Genomic DNA, 25811 nt, shown 5'->3' on the forward strand with positions numbered 1-25811 from the left:
AGGGTTCAAAAGGATGCACCTGGGGTGGAATTACTAAGACCACAGTGGGGTAGGTAAGCTTTTACTGGGGATTAAGAACAAACCCTGCGCAACACAAGTTTCATCAAGGTTAGAAGTCATCCTCATGTCTACCTATACAGAAGAGTGTTCAATACTCCATTAGTTCAATGCATCATCAGAAGACCAATGTATTGCAGCATCATACACATCGAGAGCTCCAGCAATCCAGTGGCATGGCTATGTACAGAGAAGTACATCCTTCCCACATGGCAAGAGCTCTAAAGTGCAAGAGCACCTGAAGTTTAGCAAAGTTGCAGACACACATTAACAGACTGGTTTTACTGTACTGCCTTGCTTTTCCCTTCTGTAAGCTTTTTTTGGGGGGGAACCCTACTCTTCCTAATGACGTCTCACTCAAGACCGTACTGCCAGCTAACAAAGAGCTGCAACACTATTGGTTGTTACAAGCCTACAAAACCACATAATACTTTGATTATGCAAAAAGATTAAGTTTCCTTTTTATTTGGCATTGCCTACTTCACAAGAGATCACTAAACATAGCTGATCACAGATCAAACACTTCAGAAGTAAAGCTAGCAGGAAAAGAAAGAGTCCAGATCCAAGCATTTCCTTCATGCTTTTAATTTTTTATTTCTTGAAGAGCTTCTGATCTCAGACCAGTGAAAGTCTTACTTGGTCCCTAGCTCTGCCACCTCCAAAGGTCCTTCTGCAGCCACTGGGCCATTGGTTGTATCCTTACTTGCCATGTTCTGGGATCTTCAAGTTAAAACCAAACACAAATAAAGCAAAAGATAGTTTAAGCTTACTCCTTTTCTGGACTAGTTTGGTAGTACCAGCTGTTCAAGACCACTTTGTAAAAGAACAAAAACAACCAGCACCCTGAGAGGAAGGGAAGGAACGGACCCAGGGCAAGCAGGTTCTGAAGACAGCAAACTCTCTGAGGTTTCTTCAGCACCAGTTCTCTTCAGGATTTGACTGTTAAGGTCCTTTCCAACCCTAACCACTCTATGATTCTAGGATTTTTTTCAGTCCAAGCCAAGATGACACTTTCATGCAGTATAGCTGGACGTATTTAGACATACAAATATAGCTATGCCCTACAGGGTTATATACAAAGGGAAAATCCTCACATCCCTTTCCACAGAGAGGAAAGTCAGCCCAGAGAAAGCGCCACTCCTCCAGAAGCCAGCTAAATCTTTCCAGTTTCCAGAACAATTTAGTTACATTCCTATCTCAGACCTTCACAATGAAGGGGTCTCACAATTACAGACACCAACAAATCTCTGTGGATAACATATCTAAGCAGTAGAACATGATGATACGGCAACATCATATCACGAAGGCCAACACAGTTAGAGACCTCCCGCAGCCTTGCCAGTGAAGGCTGCTTGCTCATGTTTTCCATAAAAGAAAGAACAAAGTTATACAAGAGACTGTGGGGTTCCAGGAAAGCTTTTCTGAAATCCAGAGTGAAAATCCTGGCACTCTGTGCACACATCTTGTACGCAATGGTGGTGCATTCATACGTCTTATTTCTAGGACTCAGTGATGCTGAATTTGGAGCAAGTTAATAAAAAAGTGAACAAACAGAATTCACTGTTAAGCAGAAATCATGATTAATCTAAGTTTATCACCCCATCACCCCAAAGTTACACATCTAAAGAGATGGAAAAGTGGCATTTTACAGAAGAAACATGCAAATCATCTCCACAAACAGACCCACAGTTTGTTTCCTAAATTTGTTTTTATTCTTGATATTAAAAAAAAAAAAACAAAAAAAACCCAAACCCAAACAAACAAGAAAACCCCAGCACCCAAAAGTTCAAAGTCCTAGTTGCATTGGGGATCAAGTTTTATAGAGCAGCACCATGTATCTGTAACACGACACCGAGCACATTCACACAGTCACAACCTATTCGCCACCATTAGCCCCAGCCTGCCAGGCTCTCCATGGCAAGCCTGAAACAACAGGCAGCCTTCAAGCCCTCCAAGCCCTCACCTTTTCCACCACCCTGCAAACAGGTGGATTCAACCACTCAACACAACAGCAAGACACTGAAGGTGCTGAGGCACTGGCACAGGGTGCCTAGAGAAGCTGTGGCTGCCCCGTCCCTGGCAGTGTTCAAGGCCAGGCTGGATGGGGCTTGGAGCAACCTGGTCTAGTGGAAGGTGTCCCTGCCCGCGGCAGAGGGCTGGAACTGGATGAGCCTTAAGGTCCTTTCCAACCCAAACCAGGCTGAGATTCTATGGAGTAGGGTTATCTGATATCAAAGAATTAAGCTGATTTAGGCAAAAAAGGTGGCAGTAACAGTCTGGAAAATGACAGCACAGTCTCCCAAGATGCTCTGTCTTCCTTGCTGCCTCCTGTCAAGCCAGACAGCCCTGCAGCAGAGCCATTCACTGCTGCCATGAATGGAGCTTCTGAGGCTGTCTTTTGGTGGTGTTTAAAAAACAAAAAAGTAAAAATGAAAAAGCAATGAGGAAACTGTCACATATCAGTGAAGGGTAGAAAACTACTTCTATTTTCTTTTGAGTCATGACTCGTAGAATATCTACCCACTCTTTGTATGAGTTTAAGCAGAGAAGGCAGATACCAACCAGGAAAGGGGATACTGCAATGCCTTTACCTCACTGAGCCTCTTCTGTTTTCTGTTACAACTAAATGAAGGGCAGGTTCAGCTCTTGTGCCACCTCAGACTGCAGTCAAACAGTAACGAACTGGGGGAAAGGGGAGGAAGAGGACAGGAAAGAATACCAACGTGTGCCACCATGGTCCCTTAACAAACTCAGCCCCTCACGAGAACCTTACCTGTGGGCACCTACCTTTCTGTCTCCCTCCCTCAGCACAGTACTCTGAAAAAAAGGTGATTAGACACACCATGCATGACTACAAAGTAATAAAGACTGTCCTTTAGAAAACAAGAGGCCCTAGCACAGCTACTTAGCTGCTGGTTGCTCTTACCTTTCATCCAGTTCCTCTAGCCGGCTTTTCACCGTATGGGCATTGTTCTCCTTGGTAATCTTCTGCAGGAGGTAGAAAGTCTGCTGGAACATCCGCAGCAAATACTCTTCAAACTCCATAGGCACACAGTTCTTAGACATCAGTTCATTGATGCAAGACATAGCCAAAACACCAAGGCGGCCACGCTCCTGTCCCAACACTGAGTTCTGGCTGCTGCCATTGACAGAAGACATCTTCCGAACACGGGTGTCACAGCCAAAGCGAGCGAAGTGGAAAATGGTGGTAAGGAGTGATGGAGTGATACTAGTAGATAAAGGGATCCAGCTGAAGAGGTGTGCCAGGCACTCCAGCGCCAGGGAACATACGTATTCACTTTCTGTGTCAAGAATGGGGATTGGCTGGTTCAATAGTTTGGCTGCACTGGGACTCTGCAACAGGCTACTCAACAGGTCACCTGGGAAACAAAGCACACACTTGCATTGTAAGTCAAGGCAATTCCCTTCAAAAGCTGCAATTGACCAGCCCTAGCTATAAAGCAAAAGCTATCAGAGCCTGTGGCATTCAGCAGGTTAGGGCAAAAAGACTTGTCTGAGATGAACTATGGATTTTTCTCTTCAGGGATTCAGTAGTTTTGATCAGATCTCACACCAGATCAGACTGGGAAGCACACCCACAGTGTTTTGGAAAACAGCAGTGCCATGGCATGTATTTTAGGAATTTAGGATAAATTCACCCCCCACACTAGGTCAACCATCCTTGATGTAAGCTTGCATGAGTTCTCTGGCACATCCACTGAACCTTGGCAGAGTTGCGTCTGTTTGCATGTGACAGCTTGTGGATGATGTAAGAGCAGATGTTCTGAGTCAGACTTAAGCCTACTATAAAAATATGGTACCTTTTGTCAGTGACCAAAAGCCCAGGCAGGGACAGACCACATTCCCCAGCTGCCAACTCGCCTTACAAAGGTTTCTGAAGCCAGGCAGGGTTTTGAAGGATTCTCCACAGCCTCAGGACTTATCTTAGAATCACAGAATGGTTAGGGTTGGAAAGGGCCTGAAGATAATCTACTTTCAACCCCCCTGCCATGGACAGGGACCCCCCTTCCATGACTTTATCTAGTCTCCAACTGCAGCCACATAAACTCAGTCGTTTGCAACATTCTGTGACAGAGTTCCACAGCTTAACTATACATCATGCAAAGATAGGCTTGGTTTGGGGCTTTGGCAGCTGATTGTTTCATTTCCTATCTTCTGTACCCAAACAGGGAAAAGAAATCATCTCTTTCCATTCACATGTCACTCGGTAGGTTTCTACTGCAGCTCCTTGCTCTCAATTTCTCTGAGGGAGTGAAGAGTACCACTTTTCTTGTTACTTATATGGAAGCCATTCAATACCCTCAATCACCTTTACTGCCTTAGAAGCTATTATTTCTACACCTATTGATAAAGGAAGACCATAACTGCAGCCACTATTCAAGGTGCAGATGAACCTTAATTCCATGCAGCACTGTAAGCAGATAGCTATTTTTGACTGCTACTGACCTAATTTTTTTTTGAATCATATGGTGCAATACTCAGAAGGGAGTTCTGCATACTGAAGGTGAGTTTGGAACCTGTGATTTGGCATGAGATGAGTGTGTGTGTATGTATATATATATATACACACACACACACACACACACACACACACACACATCTACACACTCCCCCCCCCAGAAAGAATAACCCAAACACAGGTTATACTTATCTGCATTGTGTTTCACCTTCCATTTGCCCACAGACATACAAGACCTTCATATAGGTCTTCAGTTACACCTTCCTCACCATTTTGACCATCTTGATGCCCTTGACAAGCCTCCTTGTCTCTTTACTAAGCCCTATTCCAAAGTCTCTAACAAGTATGTCCATGAGCACAGTTCCAAGCAGTATACCAGAGGTGACATCCTTTCTCATGGCAAGAGGGGACTATCTCCACTCACCTTTTGTCTCCTGCCTTCTACCCAATGTATTAATGATCCAGAGACTCCTTATCCCTGATGGTCTTTGCTTTCCTAAAGCTTTTGCCACAAAGCCTTGTTGAAAGCTTTACAGAAATCCACGTGGACACCACCAGGTCAGCTGCCTTTCCCCACAGAAGCTGACGGCTAACTTGCAGGCTTCCACATTCTGAAAACCTATTCACCCTCCCCAGGTTATTCAATACTCTGGAGTACAAACGTCTTCACCTTTAGAAATCCAAAGGCACTTGCTACATTACAGAATGTGAAGTTCTCCACAGAAAACCCAAGTAGTCTTTCTTTTTTTTCCTTTGGAAAGTGAAATGACCCAATGCACCAGTAGTATGAAAATAACAGGTATGATTTACTGAGCTATTTCCAAAGCACTCAGGAGTATGCATGGTGAACAGATCCCCCTTAAGTCTCCATTTGTCAGCAAGATCAATGCTGTGTATCACTAAATTCATAACTCCCTGCCATACCTTATTGTTGTTTATTTCTGCTCTGCTCCAGAAACTTAAGGCATCATGCTGCTTTGGTGGAATTAGATAACCCTGCACTTAGTCTTTACATGAAAGCAGCCCCCATGGTGTCATCCACAACTATACATAGGCTACAGTGTGACAGCTGCTTGCACTGTGTTTTTACAGAAGCAGATATGCTTCTTTCAAATGTCCACTCCAGCAAGCTCCACAAAAATCAATGAGAATCAAAGATTGACATCTTTCAACCCATCAGCACCAGAAACTGTAAATTTGGGCTCTGTAACTCATAGCAGTCAGTGCTTTGCACCCAGTTAAATTACTGAAATTCAGATTTTAAGTTGTATCTGTTGTCTTTGCAAAGAGGTGATAAATTTACAGTATCGAATGTATTTGTGCACAAGAAGAAAACTCTCAGAAGGAGCTGGAATGAGGCTATTCTGCACAACTCTGCAGCAGCAAACATTTCTGCTTCTCATCTGTTCACCATACGCGACTGCATATGCCTGACAAAGAAAGAGCTATAAATCATGCACAGCTATTTGGATGCCAAGAGATTATTGCTGAGTAAATTCTACACTGATGCAGAAATTCACGTTTTCCAACATAGGATGTTATCAGAGCTCCTTTGCTAAAGTGGCATGAGAAATGCATTTAACATTGTCTCTAAGTGCTACTTAAGAACTATGCAAGAGTTGCAAGTAACCACTCTGCTTCCCTGTACAAAAACAGGAAGCATAGCTTTTCCAAGTTCCTAAAGAGATTTTGGCTCTGATGGAAGATATTATATATTTATAAAAACTCTGAAGCCCACTTTCCTTTTTGGAGCACCTTTAATTTCACCTAAATACAAGGAGAAAAAGATGGTGGCCTCATCTAAGCAACAAAAAAAAGTTTAAGTGTCAGCAGTAAACAGGAATCCTTTGCTGCACGAATGAGACTCAAGTATAGCTATGTGGGTAAAAAGATTTGGTCAGCTCACAGATTTCACAGACTTAAAGGACAGAGAAACAATTAACATCTCCAGTGCAGAATTTAATGTCAGTTTCACTAAACCCATGTTTGTCCTATAGTTCACCTTCCAATCACACATTCATCTCTGCCTGCAAGTAAGGACACATAAATGCGCAACGCTAGGACTGCCACCCACCACTACAGACTTGTGTATCTGTCTTTAAACCTCATAGGTTCTCCATGTTAGCAACTCATGTTAGCAGCTCCATCAGTGCTCTTCCTCCACTGTGGATTTTTCAACTGTCCTCAAATAGCCACCCAAAGGACATTTGGTTAATAAAGAAAATTAAGATAGTTCTTCATGAAACCAGAAAGTGAGCAAGCAGTGGATGAGAGGGAAGTATGCAGTGCCCTTCCTTTTGGACTTCAAGAACTTGAATCACAACCAATTTTAACACGGAGAGAGTAGCTGAGGCAGAGCACAAAAGAAAAACAGAGAATTTTTCCAATAAACAAGTTTGCATAAGAGGACCCAGTGAAACCAAGCCTGAACTGCTAAAGGAATTGCAGTGCAGTCTCCATTACTAGCAATTACCTTGAAAAGATGCTGTGTGCAGTTTGTTCGTTTTCCCTAAAAGGGGAGAAAGGAAAGACCCAGAACAGAAATGGAGCATGCTTTCACTTTGGGAACTGTAATCTAAAGTCACAAGGTGAATGCACAGGTGGATGAAAAGCTACCTCAGCACATGCACCATGCAGTGATGCACTGAGGAGCTGAGAGGACACCTCGCACAGGCTCCCACCAGCAATCAGCCCAGAATTCATTCCACTGGTTACTTTTTACTACAACTCTAGACAACAAAACAAGAGATTTTCTGGGTTGCATCAGTTTAAGTTACCAGCACCTCAAAAAACCAAAACAGTGTTAGTTTTTTCCATTTAATTCTGGAAGCTGCTGTTCATGGTGCAGCACCCTCTCCTGCAGGCATGGCCTTGGATGAACCTGCATTAACCAGCATCTGCAGCATACACTTGGTCTCACCAAGCAACCCAACCTGGTTTGTACCAACACAGAGTCCTTGGCCACCGAGGAACTGAACCAGCAGCTGACACCAACATAAACCAGCTTTTTCCCATGGAAGACCCCAATCTTATGAAAGCACTGAGGCTCTTGCTGCCAGGGTGGGTACAGCCTGCACTCCTGCAGCACACTCACTCTTGCCAAGTAACACAAGCCTTGTTTTTTTCTGTTACTATTTTATTTCTTTTAAACTTGTGCAAGCTACAGCAAAATCCACCCTATCTAAACATATGGAAATATTTCTTCCCATAAGTATGTTTTGTATATAACTATAAAAGTGCCTCAAGCTCTTCTACAGGAAAGAAGCACTTGAAGTTCTACCCAAACTTAAACGTGAAAGTTTTAACACTCAACAAAACATCAACAAAAGCTTAGCACAGGCAGCTGTTTTAAGCTACTAGTGCAATGTGGCCACAAGGAAGTGATCTGCAACTCTCAATTAACTGTTTAAGGTCCCAAAGACAAGAGAGACAAAGTTACAACTGTGTTAACTCACAGAACAGCACCAAGCACAAGTGGGTATAGGCATGATCGTGGAGAAGGAAGTACTGGATCCACAAGCCTTTCTACACACAACTGGGTTTCTGACCCTAAGCCCTTCTTTTTCCTTGTTAAAAGCAGGCAGAGCCAAGATCAAACAACATAATGATTTCACTGCATCCTGGTGTTCCTCCTTGCTTTGCTTTGCAAGGATCAGGAACAAAGACACCACAGTCTGCTGGATAATGCTTGGGTGAGCAAAAAGTAACAACCCATGTTACATCAAGGCACAAGAGAAACTGGTAGTCATCAAGATGAGCATTAAGCCTGGGGTGACCCTAATGCATCCACCCCCTATTTAGACTTAACAGTATAAATGAAGTGTGAGCCAAGTATACAGACATAGAAATAAATTCTCTATTTAAGGCAACTATAAAAATGTATGTAAATGAGTTTAGATAAGTTAAATACCCATGCAAAAGACCAACAGGAATAGGTAGAAAACAAACTTTCAGTATATGTGTATATATATATATATACACACATGCATACACACACACACACACACACAATGTTCTAGGCACCCTTTTTTTTTTTTCTTAGTTAGGCGTTCAGTTTTGCTCCACTTTGGCTTTTGATGCACTTACAGCTAAAATTCAGGGAGTACAAAGCCAAATCCCTGAAGTTAGAGTATTTTGCACTGATACTTCAGAAAGCTTTTTGCCATCTGAGGATAAAAAGAAGCTATATGTGCACTTTACAACAAAGTGTCATTTTCTGTGGGGCATCTCCTGCAGTGGAAATTGCTTTGTGTAAGGTTTGTCTTTCCAACCAGGAATTTGTTGTCCTATGAAAAGCTCTAGGAAAGTGTTATTACAAGAGATTAGACAGCAAAGAAAAGAATCTGTGCCTGATGTTGCAAGTTTAAGTATATGGAAATATCATCTTCTAGCTTTAGCCATCCTTACCACTTTCTCCTGAAGTTGGGGATGGTGGTGGAGTGGCAGCAGTAGCACTGTGCTTGTCCCAGATGCTCTCCAAAATACCTGCCCAAAGAGAGGTTTTTCAGAACAGCCTGCTAAGAGACGGATAGATCAACAAACATACTGGAGACTGCAAGGGAACTTTGGTAGAACACATCTTCAGTGTTTTGACAAGGAACACTGTCTTCTCTTAGCGAGTTCAAGAAAATTACCAAGCGCTTATACACGTAATCCCTCTTAATAATGAGGGGGATATGCAGCTATACAGCCCCTCTACTGCCTGAGTAGTTTCATTGTAAGCTGACCCAAATGCTGAAAGGTAGAGTTGAATGCTCAAGCTACAGGAGCAGCCAATATATTGCCAACATGTTGCTTCACTGAACCCAGAATGTTCTGGCATCTTAAACCTGGTGAAGAAGGATATTTGTTTCAAGGTTCAAGAGCAGTAACTCCTACCTGTGAGGAGCCCAAGCACTGTTTGCACCTGGTCTAGGAGCAGCTTGCGGAGCTCTTCTTTCCGGGCCACGCTAAGATCTTCCCTTGGACATGCCAGCTCTTCCGAAGTAGTTTTCAACATAATCAGTCCCAGAGGAGTGGTCACAGGAGACTGAATTAACTGAGGGGAAAACATGAGCGCAACATGGGATGACAGCATTCTGTAAAGCACTCAGCTGACAAGTGGGATTATCAACACTGCTAGCAGTTTACAAAGTGCTCCAAGACCACTGGAGTATCAGTTCCCAGTTTGCAGTGCTGTATGTTGAAGGAAGAGAACTGCAAATATTTGATTTCCTGAGACATTAATCTATGATGTTGCAACAGTTAAGTACCATGGGAATCCCTGGGGTTTCAAGAGAGCTTTCCTAATGTCACTGTACCCATTCTCTGTTTCACCATGTTTACTAGGAACAGTCTGTTGCTTCTGTTTACTGCCTTCTGCTGACATCATCACTTCTCAGAACTGCCTCAACACCAGCAGCTTCACCATGTAACAGGGCTGCAGTCACACTGGGCTAAGGAGCCTGCACCAGCAGCCAAGCAGTATCCCACTAAAAAGCCCTTCCCATGCAGACAAAAAGCTGCAGCGAACATCAGCTGACACCAGAACAAGCTCAGGGATCCAACCTCTCCTTGCCTCTGTATCACATCTCAAACTGTAAATCGTATTTCCCCTAAAAACAGCAACTTCCACCACATGCAGGAAGAGGACTGGAGAAAGGGATTCTTGCCCTTGGTAGCCACTGGGATTATTAAAGACACATTCAAGTGGGACAAAGTTTTATTTTCAGCTGAAAGACAGCACTGCTCATCACTGCTGACCTGGAACATCCAAAATGGTTTATGCACTACCCCCTCTGGGAAAAAGAAGACTAAAGCCAATCACGATTACTACAACTGATCCTTGAAGTAACAAATTCTGCAATACAGCCTGACTTGGGTCCTAATTTCCCTGACCCTCCAAGCCAGAGACAGGCTGAGTTAACACTGCTAAGGCTACACATGAGAGAAAAATGCCCATCCAAAAGCTCTTGGTCTAGAAGCACATGAGTGTGGCTTTCAGAAAGGAAGCACGATGGCACAGGAGCAGACAGCTAAAGAATTAAATGAAATGCACAACTTGTTAGGAAGTTGCGAAGAGTCTGAATCGTCTTCTCTCAGAGTATTTTCTGACAATACCAGGAAATTTAGCAATACCATAGACTGGTACTTCAGTAATTTTAAACAAAGTAGAACTTTCTGTGTTTGCATAATGACAATACAACAGTCCAAGTCACTTCTCTCCAGCCCTCAAACAGTTCAATAGAAGGTTTGCAGAACTGGGATACAATTTAATACTAAAGAACGAACCAGTTGCTTCAAATGATCTCAGAAGACTTGAGACAGGAGTCACCTGCAACTCCAAAAGCAACTCATTCTGCTCCTCTGCTACTCTTCATTATTTGGAAGTCATGGAGGTCAGTATTAGTGTTTTAATTCCACTTTCTCCGAGTATTTTTGGAACGTGCTACAGAAGTTAATTTATAGGATCATTTTCCTCTGCAACCGAGTCCAAAAGGAGAGGCTTAAGGAAAAACAGAGTCCCAAACTGGGCTCTGCAATCACTCAAGATAACCTCCTCCAAAGCAAGTAGAAGCCAGTACAGCATTTCAGCTCATATTCAGGTGAAAAAAAAGCTTAGACAGTTGTCTCATTGTCAAATTGACTACCCAGGAAAAAACTGCAACATGTTGCACTACATGACTACAGAAAGCTGTCTGAAAAGAAATTACACCAGTGAGTAACAGGCTCTGTAGGCCAGGTGAGCACATTTTTAAATTTGAAATTAATACTAGATCCATTTCTCTTAAAGAAACGACACTCAAGGACTTTGATTTATTTAAATAACTGTCTGTGGCTTGTCTGTGGGCATAACTGCATTCAATCACTTCACTTGTCAGCAGAAAAAAGACTGTGCAGCACTTCAGTTTACACTCAGCCTCCTTATGCCAATTATGACTAATTTTAAGAGAAATGGAAATAAGGTCCTTAAGCCAAAAGACAAGGCTTGCACCAGCCTCTTCAGGCTGTAGTGGCAGTGAGCTGTTCACCAGGCTCAGGCTTCACTCTGTAGATGCTGAATTACAACCAACATTCAAACTAATGGCACTGTCTCAACCAGGATCCTCCAATACATACTATGGTCTTCCTGCAAGAGCCCTCTTAATAAACACCCCAACAACGTTCCACCAGTGACTTTACATGATATGGCACCAAAGGTTTTAGGGTACCTTTGGCTGTTAGGTGAAACATCTCCAACAGCCACATTCAGAAACTTCATTTGTGAGAATCATCCAGTGATGCATCCATAGCGTTACTGACTTTTTACCTTTAAAGAACCCACAACCCCTAAATTTTCAATAATTACTCCTGAATTCTCCCTTGCGAGGGTGCTGAGGCACTGGCACAGGTTGCCCAGAGAAGCTGTGGCTGCCCCATCCCTGGCAGTGTTCAAGGCCAGGTTGGACGGGGCTTGGAGTAACCTGTTCGAGTGGAAGGTGTCTCTACCTGTGGTAGGGGCTTGGAACTGGATGAGCTTTACAGTCCCTTCCAGCCCAAACCAGTTTATGATTATGAAACAGTTAAAATTCAAACTGCAGTTGATACTTGCTGCTTTGTCAAAACACATTAACACAAGAAAAATATTATGCAGGAAGCTAAGGTTCATCTGCAAAATTAAAAAGGAAGATGAGTTTAAGAAGCAATTTTGCTTTTTATAGTTTTTTAACCTCTGTCAAGTTGATATTCAAGGAAACAAAATAACATCTCTCCACAAATTAATATAAGTTTAATACAAGTTTTCTCTTCATAAACTCCTTACCTGCAAGATGTTAGTGAAAAAGTCATGGTAGAACATTGGCCAGTCTTGCCGGCCAATATCCACGATGACTTTGCAGAGCTTGTTCCTAATGAAGTAAGGCAGAGTTTTATGGTGAGCCAGAAGGAGCTTGGGCAGGCAGCTGCGGATCTCCATTTTGTCTTGAGATGGGACCCCAAGCCACATCTTATTGATTAGGTTCTGGAAAAGAAACAGACCTCTCAAACGAGCTCATCTTAGACCTGCTTCATTGAGTTAAACATCAAGAGAACTGGACACAGTGCAGGGACAGAGCACCGGGCAGAGCAGCTGCATCTCACATCCCAGGATTGACAGTCCCTGCCACACTGCATGGGCAGGGGAAAGGTTACAGCTTTCAATCCATCCAGGCCTCACACTGACCAAGCCCGAGAAGTACCTATATTTGTTGTAGTTCAACCTTCTTTATTGATGTGGGTAGACCTACAGAGAACAAAATGCGTGGGTATTAGCAGGTTAAACAGATGTTTCTCCTCTGTTAGAGCTCCAACACCTATCTCACTGGGCAAAGAGCTCAAATTTAAGACATTTTAATAGCTCAGCAGCCCAGTACCAACCCTGATACCTTTAACAACATGTAGAGTGTGTGCAAACTAAGCTAGGCAGAACAAGAGCAGCTTCATGGAGGGCAAACGCCACATCACTAACTTGGAATAAGCTTTGCTACCTAAAGGAGTACTCAGGCAACTGAAGGCAGCAATGGCTCAAGCTGCTGAACAAAACCTGTTGAACTTTACAAGCCACACTGCATGTAGGCTCGAGATCCAACAAAAACCCACCCCCACCACAAGAGTATCAGGTCTGTACAAGCCCTCCAACAGGAGAGTTTCACACAAGATGGGTTTCAGTGCCCCACGAATTGCTGCTCCTGGAAAACACCATCATTTCTATTAACTGACAAGTGTCAGCAATGTTGCGATTTCAACTGGGTTTGAGCCAAGCAGAACTGGTCTGGCATGCCTATAAATTATTTCCACCACACCTTAATCCTGGATGCCTAGAACTTCCCCGTGAAAGAAGGGGGAAGCATAGTCTTGTAAGGAGCAGAAAAAAAAGAGGGGAAGCAAGTTCAGTTTTAGATGACTCTGATGCCACCCGGGCCTCCTTAAGCTGGAAGGTCACCAGAGTGACTGCCTTGCAGTGACAGGGCACTACTTTAACTGAAAGCTTTTAGTCCACTTAAAGCCAGACAAAATCCTTCAGAAGGCAGAGCTGCGAATTGCCTTCCTGCCATGCTACAATCCCATTTAAGGGCTCTGGAGCATTAGGAGCTGAGCCTCTCAGAGTAACTTACTGAGGCGACCTGCTACTGAGGCGTTTGTACCCATCTGCAGGCAGGTAGCTTGGGGAACCTATAAGCAGGAGATGCTGCAAAGGGGTTTCTTGCAGATAATGGAAGATTATTTGCAGTCAAAGCAGATCCATTTCACAGTGCAGACTTACTGTACAGAGGTACCAGTTGAGAGTGTAGAGATACAGAGGTACATTTACACATTAAGTTCCTAAAAAAGGTTGCTTTCTGGGTGCTCTCACAGAGAAGGATCCAGAAGTTACTGCTTAAAAACAATGACAACCAAACCAAATGAGAGTTTCTTGCTGCAAGTCCAGAAGAAGAATTTCATAAGCCCCAATAAAACTGGAAGATATTTTAGTTTTAACATTCATGATTTAACGCCCACTGAGTTTTGTCCTACTCTTCTGACCTCGAAGTGGCAGCTTTCTCCACCTGTGAAATATTTTTGGGAAGATGCTCTCTTCTCCAAAAGCAAGGAGTGAAAAAGGTTCATCTGGAAGGGGGCCATGGGATTTTTATTCCAGATCCACCGTTAACTTCCTAGACACTCTGGAAAACACAACATTCTCATGAATGTTTTGGGAATAATTCCCATGTTTACATACACGCTCTACTGAAATTCGGTACTCTGACACTTGAAGACTGATGGAGTTGCTATGAGGACTAGTTGAATGGGCAGCTCTCCAGTAATTAACTTTGGCAGTTCAAGCTATCAGTGGTGAGATCCTAATCTCTCATTGATCTTTAGACTTATGTCCCTCACTTTACACTTGGACAATGATTTCTTTATTCTGCTTAGTTACGGGCACAATTATTTTTTCAGTACTACTCCCCCCTCCCAGAGGGAAAGCAGAGGCTCAGTAATCAAACATGCTTTAATCTTCATAAAAATCAGTTTAATTATTGCATGGTGCTGCTGTGTGACATCCACCCCCAGAACAGGGAACAACTCCCACACTCTGTCATGATTACCCCCTTTTAAAAGGAAGGCAAACCAGATTCAGTTTGCAGATCAAGTCCAGATAAATAGAGTGGACACTTAAAGTGAAGAGGTCACCATCAACAATGTGGGTTCATAATAAGAGTTGTTTGCTCCACCTAAAAAGTGGCCACTGCAAAGGGTGTAAACCCCCTCTGATGTAGGAGCAGAGCTCAGTCTGCCCAGCCAGCCAAGAACATAACACAGAGGCCAGGGACAGACCAGGGTGAGGTGTGACTCTTACCAAACCCCAGACTATTGCTAGGGAAAAACACTGCAGTGGTCACGAAGAAGTCAGTTGATGAAACAGAGCTGCTCACAGAAGACTTGTTTCTTCCAGCAGATGAACAAATCAATATTTAGGCTTTTAACCATAACTTTTTTCTTTTATAAATAGGTGGGATATGGTATTCTAAAAGAGACCTTACCTCTACACCTAGCACATAAGCTTGCAGGATATTGTTCAAGAGCATCAAACACAACTATGAGATGTCAGAAAAATAAAGAAAACTTTGTCTTCCCTCTTGGCATTACAGTTAGCAGGAGTAGCAGGTAATAATGCAAGTCTTCCTGACCATAAAAATTCTATAAAAGCAATATGACTCTTAAAAGCATTGTGCAGAAAACTCAGGCAGCCTCTGAAACTGGAGGTAGTTCATACTGTGAGATGCCAGGAAATGAATTCTTCAGTTTCTGTACAATGATTCATATTCTCCTACTCTTAGCTTGCCATTAAGCAGCCTCTCTAGGAGAGTACAATAAAAGCATCCTTTTGCACTATACTTACTAGGACACCCCTTTCAGACAAACATTTTCCAATCAAATCAATTGCCACATAAAACTGCACCAGACAGAAAATGCACTAAGCAGGCAACAGCCACAGCTTACCTCAAACACAGTCAAACTGTACATCATGACATAGTCATTTCTTGTACTCGAGAGGAAATACAGGCAGAATCTCCAGGCTCCTATCTGCTGGGCAAAGTTATTTAAAAGCTCCTCTGAAAAAAACAAAGTATTAAAGAATTACAGGGTGATTCTTAAGCTGTGAACAAATCCTTAACAATGTATACTGGCAATGCAGTAACACACTGAGCATGGAAGAAACCCCATGCTCAAGGAATGACTCAGCCTGGAGGAGGGAAAAAAAGAAAAATCCCACTCCAAAGTATTAAAAGCAACCTAATAATAGGCTTTAATGAAATAGGTATATCACTTTAGAATACAGTTTGGACAAATACTACACCAGACTAATAGCAGAAAACTAAATTACACAGAAATCATACTATGAGCATTACCATTTTATCTATAAAAGCCAAATGCTGGGATACCAGGTCACTGCAAAACACAAGGAGTACTTCAGATCTGGCACAGTGTTATAAAACCCCTCATTTTAATGCAGTTGCTCAAAGAGCCATTGACTTTGGTATAAGTCAGCATATTAAAAACCCTCTCTGAACACTTGGGTACAGGATTTGGTCACCTCGCATTGAGTAACTACATACCAAACATGGCAAAGGGAAAACTTTACAGGGCTGTTTTACAGGTGAATCATATTGAATCCTTAATCAATCTGTTTCTTTCCTGCAACTTAAGCAGGAAAATGGGGGGTGCTGAAGGCTTTTACCTTTTCCACAGCAGATCTCCACAACAGAAAAAAGACTCACCCTTGCCTAGTCACTTATTCTTTATTTTACCAGATCTCTGGGAGAAGTTTTTCCAGCTGGGACTTTTGGCACTGAAGTTAGAGATAGCAGAAGTTTGAGCATAAAAGCAAGCTGCCTATTCACAGCCATCAATGACAGATGCAAGAAGCTAATATAGAGCTTCTACAGCCCGTAAGATCTCTGCTGGTTTTTCAGGACATCAGCCAAAATAAAACCTTGCTGCTTATTCCTACTTGTCATTTCACATAAGCTAAGCCAGTTTTCTGCTTTCCCTTCTTAATGCTGAACAAATCTGAAGTTCATGCTTCACCTCCAGGCAGAAGGTAGAGGTTTTCCAGCACATGCAACTGAACAATGTACAGGCAGAAAAAACTTAACATCCTTCTCCTACCCTAACCAACTTACTACCCTTGATAAAAAACACCTCCATGCTCACAGCAGTAGAGAGTTACTGAATCTTATCTATAGGACATGCCATGGGATCTCCAAAACACAAACTATGTAAGCCTTTTCTTAAGCAGGAGAGTCCAAGGTGCCAGTTTGGTATGGGATAAAGTACTTTCTCATGCTGTATTGGTTGAACGTAACCAAGTGCTCTGCTGAGGTCTGCAGGCAGCAAAAACAAAGAGGCCCATCCTTTAGCAGTGGCATGAACTCACCTATCTCACGCTTCCGCTCATTTGTTGTGCAATTGTGGAAAAATTCTGTCATTAGACTCTCCAAAGCCCGTAGTGAGGCCTCCTCAGATGCCTGGAAACGACATTTAAAGAGTTAACTCTAACTTCCACTTTTGACTTGCACACATGAGGTCAGTGTCATTCAAGTCACAGATGCACCCAACAAGAGTACAAAGTCCAGATGGAGGGCAAAATAATCTGCAATTTAAACTGCTTGTTGCTATCAAGTAGCAATAAAGTTTGACTACGTAAGTGAAAGCTTTGGACATGAACGGCCATTTGCTGAGCTGCATTAATGAAAACAGTACAAGAAGCTTCCTTTATTTTTGCTGGCATTTAGTGATGTTAAGTTAGTCAATCCTTGTCAAATTATTCTCAAGGACAGCAAGTTCAAGAAGAGGCTTTCAGCTGTTTAGACACACTAAACACAGCAATAGCACGGGGAGCATGGTCTCTGAGAGGACTCCTGACACCTATTCCTACTTCTGTTTCAGTGCCAGGTGTCACCTGCAACACCAAAGCTGCTCAGCAAGAATTTCCAGCACTGTGAGAAGCAGTATACAAGTATTAAGCAATTTGATTCAGGAAGGTCATCTTCCTATCCCCAAATTTAGCTTTTATTATTGGAATTCATCAGTTAAAGCTCAGTGTTTTTAAGTCCTAAAATAACAATCAGAATTAGTATATAGCTGTTGCAAGATTACTAATGCTTTGCAGCTTTCTGGACTTGGGATGATATTATCCTAGTAACAGCACAGCATGAAACTTAGCCTCCCTAGCTATGCCATGCTTCCCTTATTTTAAGCCTGATAAACAGCCTTAGAAAACAGTATTACTGCAGTACACACCATGCCATTAGTCATTCCTCTAATGTTTTCAGTGCACACTATCAATAATAAATGCATCAAGATTCAAGCCCCGACCTTCATCTACACAGAAGCAAAACAAGCCATTAAAGAAAACTGAAATTTCTGCCTCAAAAAGAAATAACAGGAACAACCCCAATGCCTGGAAGCCTTCTACAAAGAGAAGAGCAAGAGACAACTTGCAGAAACACGATGGGCTTCTGTGAGGTCCCATTTCCACATACAGCAGTTTCCCCAAGGACCACTGGTGGGACCAAGCAGCAGGAGACCCTCCTCAAACACCTGGATTAACCCCTGCCCTGGAGAGCCAACAGCTCAACATAACAGTGTGGAAAGCAAAATTCAGCTCTGCTCTCCCAACAGCTGCAAAGGGATGCTCTGTAGGACACCACACATTTCCAATTACAAAGGGACACTGAACTTCATCCTACCTTTCCTCTTCCTTCCCCCACTTTTCCTCTATTTTTTTTTCAAAGACCTGCTCTAGAAAGCAGAGACTGCTTTAGCAAGAAACACTGTTAGTGGGAATTTGGCTTAAAATAACCTACAATCAAATCAAAGCCACTTTGCTACCTTAAGCAAGCTCAAGCACCCATTATCACCTCTTTAATCCAGTTATCCATGGCCTCTGCAAACAGTCCCTCACACTATAAGCCTCCCTTGAAGCCAGCCCTTCAGCCACCCAACAGTGTCCCTCTCCTGCCAGTCACCATTTCCTAGATAACAGCAATATGTATTTGATTAAGTGGAGTCCTTAATGACATTAGGAAACAGCCACACTGCCATTTCTGTGCATTTATTTCTAGGATATCATGCACTGCTGCGAGTTCCTCCCCACTAGATCCAGACATACACACCCATATTTTCCTAAATCCCTCCAAGTTTACTTCTCTGCTGCTCAACACCGAGTCTCACCAATAGTTTCTGATGCCAAACTCCCAACAAGGAGTTTCCAAATGTTGTGCAGGTCAATTTGATGCAATTTCCTCTCTAAGGAGCACAGTTCTCCCACATCACCCCTCCACTGGCCAAGATCAAGATCACCTCAATTCACAGCGAAGCATCAGCTCTGCACACAGGAATGGCAGGGCTAAGCCTTTTCACATAGTTAATTCAACCCTTCTTTCGGAAGGGTAGTTAAGTAATTTTTTTCCAAGATTCAAGATTTATTTCCTACTTTTGGAAATAAATTGCAGAGTTCTCATAAATCTTGAATATCTAACATGTCCTCCACAGACTTCAAACTGTCTTGACACTGAGATTTTGAAGATGACTGAGTCTACTCCTAGGAGTATGCTTATCTTCTATATTAAAACCACCACCATCATAATGGTCAATGTGCAAAAGCAAAACAGAAAACAGAGAACACCACAAATATTTTATGTACAAAGCCCAGGCTGGCCAGAATCCAAGGCCAACATGGGCAGAAAGAAACAGCATGGCCTCTGAGATGGTTTTCTCCTATTTGATTTCTCCTGGCTGTTCTGGAGGTATGTCCAGAGGAAGTTGGAGTAGCACAGGTTGTCTGAAGCAATGAAAACCCAGCCCAGGATGGCCTCTGCAAACAAGAGAGTCTCCCACATACAACGACAGATGCTATGTGATGGCCACCCCCTTTTAGCTATTACCCGGGCTTGAAAAGATAAAAAGCAGCATTCTGCACTTGCTCATGCCTTTGGGTATTCCTCAAGCTAACCAGGAATGTGGTAATCGCCCACCTTTCAAGCACAGGCTCTGATAACTAGGTCATCAAGATAAAGAGGAGATGTGCTGTTGGAGAGCTGCAGAGGAAATTTACTGTCTCTATATCCAGAAACCCCAAAAAGTAGATTATCTAGTGAGGCTGTAATGAAAGCAGAGCGGTTTGTAGCACCTGCAACTGTAACTGGCTACATGTAACTAATACACAGTTTGCTTTCCTTGAGGGCTTGGTGCTTACTCTGCATTGAAGAAAAGAACAGAAAAGTACCAGCGGGGTCTGCAAAGAGAAATGCCAATTGTGATACTGAGCAGCACTGCAGACACATTAAGGACAGCTTCAGTCCTGCAACATCAGGACAAGATCAAACCCCGTGAGCAGTCAGAACCAGCACTACTCAGCTCAGCTTCTGTCCAAGTCCCCTTTCCTGCTTAAGAAATAGCCAGGTGGTCATCATGGCTTCATCAGGGTTACATTGGACTTTGGGAAGACAAATACCAACACAATAGCTAAGGGCCATAAATCTTGCTCAACAGCTGAGGGCCAGTTAAGCGTGCACCAACTGAAACATGCTGCTATGCAAATATAAGTCAATCATCACACTCCGTAACTACTGGACAGCCAGGTCCTGTGGAGCTCTCTTGCACAGCAGCAGGCTGCATGCCAGGATCTCCCCTTGAGCAGGGACACCTCTCAAGGTCACTCCTTGCAGCTGAGATTTCTTGCCACAGGTCCTTTTTAAGTGACTAAGAGCATGCTAAACTTTGAAATCTTAGCTAAGGGATATAAAGGATTGACTGTGCACATACAATCCTTTAGACATAAATTACTGACCAAGTCTGGGACTACATCTGGATCCAGATGCACACCAACTCCTCTCTGAGGAGTTTAGAACAAAAGGGGGTACTTTCTGAGACTCATGACTCAAAGGGAGGAACTCCTGACAGCTTTATCTGACCCTGTCCTCTATGCAATAATAATCAAGTGTACCTCACCACTGAATCACGTTAATCCACTGTTGCATTTCCTATCAGCTTTGTTAAATCACTGCTTTGTGTCAATAAACATACTCCTACTTCTCTCTTACAAGTGAAGGGCATCTCCATCTGCAACAGGGTTGGTGTTTCATTTTTAAAGGTTTTCAGGGAAAGTCATGAAGTCTGGACCATCATTAGCAGATTACTACAGACTTTCTGGGTCAGAGCTGGCAGCTTGATTCACCTTCATGAGGCATCACTAAATATTCAGCTATTAAAATTGAAATATTCCCCATTCACTTTTACCAGTTGTAAAATCTGATCCCTCTCAACCCCAGGGCTCACTCTCAGGGCTTCCAATTGCCTGAACTCTCTGGCTGAGCTCTGACCTGCAGGCTGCTACAGAGATCATCTTAGCTGCCAGATTCAGCAAACCCTCCAGCCAAAGATAATGCCCTCAGTCACAGGTTACTGACACATGAAAGTAAGCAAGCAGGTCTAAATGCACCAACAGCTACAGATTCCTGTGTTTCAATAGGGCATCCACACTATAGTTTCAAAATTGTTTCAAAGATACCATCATGGAGAGACGTATCCCAGCTGATTCTCCCCAGAACAGTTTCTGTTAGCTGCTGCTGTGCTGCACTGGGTCCATGTTGCAGGTACTGGAGAAGGGTCAAGTCTGCCCCAAGTCTGTTCTTCCTGAATTGCCCTGTGTGACCTGAACAAGACTTGAAATGGATCAGGGCGGGAAACAGCCACTGGCAATCTACATCCTTACCATCCCCATTTCTGCTTCATTAAGTTTGCCAAAGGTGTTTCATTAACGGTTTTCAGACCAGAGGGGTGTAGCTGCTTACTCATACCATTTATCTATGGACTCCAACCTTTAGTTCCCTCCTCATACAACCAGAAAAATAACAGATTCACAGCTGAGACTACAGACTCCTATTTTGACAGAAGTTATGAGATATGCTACCAAGAACTTGCACAGAGACATTCTCCATCCACCAAAACAAAAGATCTACAAACCCAGGATGTACTGGCTGATTTCAGGGCTAGCGTTCAAATACATTTTAAGATGCATGAGCCATTAACCAATTTAGGTTGATTAAGGAAAAAATATTAATAGCTTCCAACTTACAGCATTTTAGGGTGTTCAAACTCCAGTTCACTGCACCTCATTGAAACTCTAGAGAAGCAAAGTCTTTGTGCCTTGCTGCTTAAACCAGGACTATCCCAAATTCAGTTCAGTCTGTAGACTAGGACTACAGGGTTTGGGTAGGAGGAGTTACCCATCCAATTCTGATGAATGACAGCAGAATGATTTTTGGATTGCAATTTAGACATTGTATACCGAATTTAATAGAAGAGAAAACACACAGTTTGCAGATAACCAAAGACAACCCCACCCCTTAAAAAAAAGTACCTGATCATTCTGGAAGATATGAAAGTGCTTTATAATGCTATTTCAATTTGTTCCAGAAGTGCTTTTATTTAGGAGATCACTTCTTATCCTTCTATTTCATTTTAAGTTGTCTAAAGTGATTCTTTTAAAAGAAAGCTCTTCCCTAATGCTTTGCCATAAAAACACAAGCTGTTAACTTTACAGTTTGCTATTAACAGCTCAGTAGAGCATCAGTCATGCAAACAACACTCTAAATAGGGCAACTCAGGCTGATGACAACTGCAAGAGGAGGGTTATGTCTGTTGAGTACTTCTCTAACGTGTTTGGAAATGGGTATCACTCCAAGACAAAATTAAGGTAATCCCGCTACAAAGCTCTTTTTAGTAAGATGTTAATTGCAACTGCAATGTTACAAAGGTGACTTTACCCCTCAGGCAGCACTGGAATACTTTCCTCTGACACAGAAGACTGGCTTTTGCACTACATACGCTGAACCTTAAAACCACCTCATTCAGTGGAAAATCTAAACCTTCTTCAACATCTCTATTCTTCAGACAAAGAGGAGGGAATCTTTCTGTTAGGCATACCATCATGTTTTTTAATTCAGATGCCCACTCTTATTCCATCCCTCCCTTCAATACCTGCACCGCTGAAGCACTTCTCACACCGTATCTAACACCCATCATCCCACAAAACCTCCTACTCTGTGTACCAGCTACATCTACCAACTTGTGCTGCTTAACGGGGAACTCTTCCAGAAGAGGAGGGACTGCAGGAGAGCACACAATATGAAACCCAGCTGTCTGGAGTGTTCCCCAGCAGGAATTGTTGTAATGCCACCAAGCCTGTGCATAGGGTTAAGAAAAAAGAAGAATCATGCACACACCACAATGGCAGCTGCTAGTATAAAGTAACTCATCATCCTACTTTTGCTGAATTACACTGTCCCATCCTCTTCCACCTCAGAGCCTTCTGCTTCCAGCTTTCTGCAGTTACTTCATAGCACAGTTAAACATGTACAAATATAAACCACTACACTTTAGCTGAATTTGCTTCCTTCTATTATCACTTTTATTGCTGTAGATTTTTTTTTTGGAAACTTGGTCAAGACTAGCTTAGTAATATACATACCTAACATGTGTATGTATTAAAGTAGTAATTTACGCATTTAAGAATTACCAGGGTGTCTTTCAGAGGCTCTCCCTGCCCAAGCCCAAACATAACATGGTAATGAACATGTAAGTTAGTCATTACACTCTCAGAAAGTGTGTGTTATTCCAAACTTGCCTTTGTGGGCCACAAAAGTCTCCCTTCTGCAGCCATCAGCAAAGCAGACATTACCACCACTTTGGTGAACCACTGGAGGAGTCCCGAGTCACTCGATGCAGTGAAGTTCATGAACCAAGTGCAGTATTTTTAGCAACAAAAGCAGAATTATAGTGTTTTAGAAAGAAGTTGTACGACACCCAACACATCCTCTAGAAAGGATGAACGCACACACCGGGAGGCAGAGCTGTGCAGCTCAAAGACACTATAACTCACATGACATTTAATCATTTCCAACTCAAGATTTTTGAAGTCTGTGGTCTCCTTATCAGTACAAATCACACAGAGGTCTTAAATTAGGCAGCACACTGCTGATGGTATCGAGACACGGTTCTGGCTTTATTCTCAGCTTCCTTGTTGCATTTCAGAGATGTTTTTGTGGTTTTAATGAACTAAAAGTAGACTTATCTTTATTCTGTGCTTTGGGAACAGCTCAGGCTCCTGGTGCTACTTCAAGAAATATTCTGGCTGCAGAATACATCCCACTTACTTGGTTCACTCATTTCAAGGGCCACAACTTGTGCAGCTCGCTAATGAGACATAGATTTCACAAACTCATTTCTGTTGCACCATAATTTAAGAAAAAAAATCTACTGTAAGAGTCATGAATTACTGTTCCACCTCAAGGCAACCAGCAGAGGAATAAAGGCACCATGCCACTGTCCATCTCCCTGCTGTGATGAAGCCAATGTCCAGCTGCTCAAGGCCCTTCTGCCTGCACAACTCACCACTTTAGAAACCCCAAACTGTGCTTCAGGAGTTGATTTATTTTATTTAAACATCAGTTAAAGACTAAAAATGACCACAGGCTGAACACTACTGCACGGGACAGGCTGTGAAGAGGCAGCAGTGATAATGTGATTTCTCAAACACGACAGGGATATCATCTTACCTGTAAACACTGCCCACTACACAAGTAATCAGGCACCTTTTTGAATACCTTAGGGATCTTATTTCTTAAATCTCCTTGTTTAGGCAGTTTCAGTTAACCAGGCTTCAGGTTTTAAGGTTGAACTTTGACTAACAGGCTCAAGTGTCTGAGTCTGATTCTTTCTAAACCAATAACTCAAAATCAACATAATCAAGCACAGTAGCCAGCACATCCTCCACTGAGCATTTCATGTTCACTTTCCTGTTTACAACAGGAACACAGCAAGCACAGAGCATCAAAACTCAACGCCTAGAAATTCTCTTAAAAACCCACTGAAGGGATAAAAATCATCACAGCAAGCTGGCCTGGGCAAAGTAAGATTTAGGTGCAGCACCATTCCAAGCCATGCTCTTGCTGAGGATGACCCCAAAAGGAAGGTGGGCTGCACACATGCCGACAACTCACCAATTGATTTACTGTGGTTTAGCTGCTGAAAGACTTAGTAACACATTATTACCCCGAACAACTAGTTGCTAAAACAATGATACACAGATGAGAAGTGCAGGAGTGCCCAAAGCAGACTAGAGTCACTTTTTGGATTTAAGGCTTAAATTTGACAATCTCACTACAGTCATTAGAGCATCCTCAGTAGACACTCAGCTTGGACAGTTCTCTGCTGCTGTCCACCACTTTTTAAGCCACCTCTGATTAACACCCCAGCTGAAAATTTATCAGAAAAAATCCATACGGTCAAAGTAAGCTCTTAAGATGGACACCACACAAGGTCGAGCATCTGCCAAGGGCCACTTCCCACTCGCTAAACACTGCAAGGTGACTCTGGTTCTCTCCGAGAGTACAGAACTAACTCAAACTCTCCCAGTGAAGTCCAGAAACTGTTACATCTCAAAGGAACAGTTTTGCAATCGCAGTGTTTGGGCCCTTCCTTTCACCTCACATGCTCCCTTGGCTGCGTTCCCTGGGATGTGCCACACTTCAAAAGAGCCACCGACACCATAGAGGGAGATCCTGTCCTTTTTCGTAAGGTAAATGCTCTTGCAGGAGTTCCAGGATCACGGGGTACAAATCACTTCCCTTTTCTCTGCATAAGCAAATTTAGGCTTGCACAAACCACAGGGCTGGTCTAACTTAACTCATTTTGAGATAACCCTTCCCTTTTATGTGAAATAACCCAAGTTTTACAAAGGAAGGTAAGAACAAGAACCCAAGGCCATACTATTTTGGACACAGGTATGTTGGGGGTGGGGGAGAAGAAAAGGTATTTGTGGAGGGAATAAAAAAAACTCCTTATAAAAAATATTTATAAAAAAGTAAAAAAAGGGGTTAAGAAAAAAACTTGCATCTTCTTATTCATGCTCAAGAACAATCAACAGCTGAGCAGCAACAGCACATAAAATGAACTTACAAACACTGCAAAGTTGAAATCAGTTTTAAAAGCCGCACTTATCTTCCAGTTTTAACCAAAGAACTCTATTCTTGCTCTTACAGATTGATATTTGATGCTTCAAAATGCTGAAAAGCTTGTTCCTCACCTCTTGTTCACACGTGGCAGCTCCTTTGACCAGAGAAGACATTATAAAAGACGTATGACAGGAGTCTAAACCTGGCATGTCTGTACACCAGCAAGAGCTGGCCAAGATGCATTAATGGACTTTTAAAAAACAATTCTCAAGTAC

General features: G+C 42.7%; 1 protein-coding gene across 6 annotated transcripts in view; it reads right to left on the reverse strand.

Annotated features, from left to right (window-relative positions):
* The window catches only part of XPO6 (exportin 6), a 55220-nt gene that overhangs the window by 21545 nt on the left and 7864 nt on the right, over positions 1 to 25811 (reverse strand). For all 6 annotated transcript variants that reach the window (XM_061473669.1, XM_061473668.1, XM_061473667.1 and 3 more), the window contains exons 2-7: positions 16953 to 17043; positions 15515 to 15627; positions 12318 to 12515; positions 9416 to 9575; positions 8945 to 9022; positions 2984 to 3437 (exon numbers count right to left, since the gene is read on the reverse strand). In XM_061473669.1, the coding sequence (XP_061329653.1) occupies positions 2984 to 3437; positions 8945 to 9022; positions 9416 to 9575; positions 12318 to 12515; positions 15515 to 15627; positions 16953 to 17043 (1094 nt within the window). The remainder of the gene's footprint in view (positions 1 to 2983; positions 3438 to 8944; positions 9023 to 9415; positions 9576 to 12317; positions 12516 to 15514; positions 15628 to 16952; positions 17044 to 25811) is intronic.

The sequence above is a fragment of the Pezoporus flaviventris genome, unplaced genomic scaffold (genome assembly GCF_033815535.1).
Source record: "Pezoporus flaviventris isolate CSIRO_AGI_PZ_B2104156 unplaced genomic scaffold, CSIRO_AGI_Pfla_v1 ptg000078l, whole genome shotgun sequence".
Lineage (NCBI taxonomy): Eukaryota > Metazoa > Chordata > Aves > Psittaciformes > Psittacidae > Pezoporus > Pezoporus flaviventris.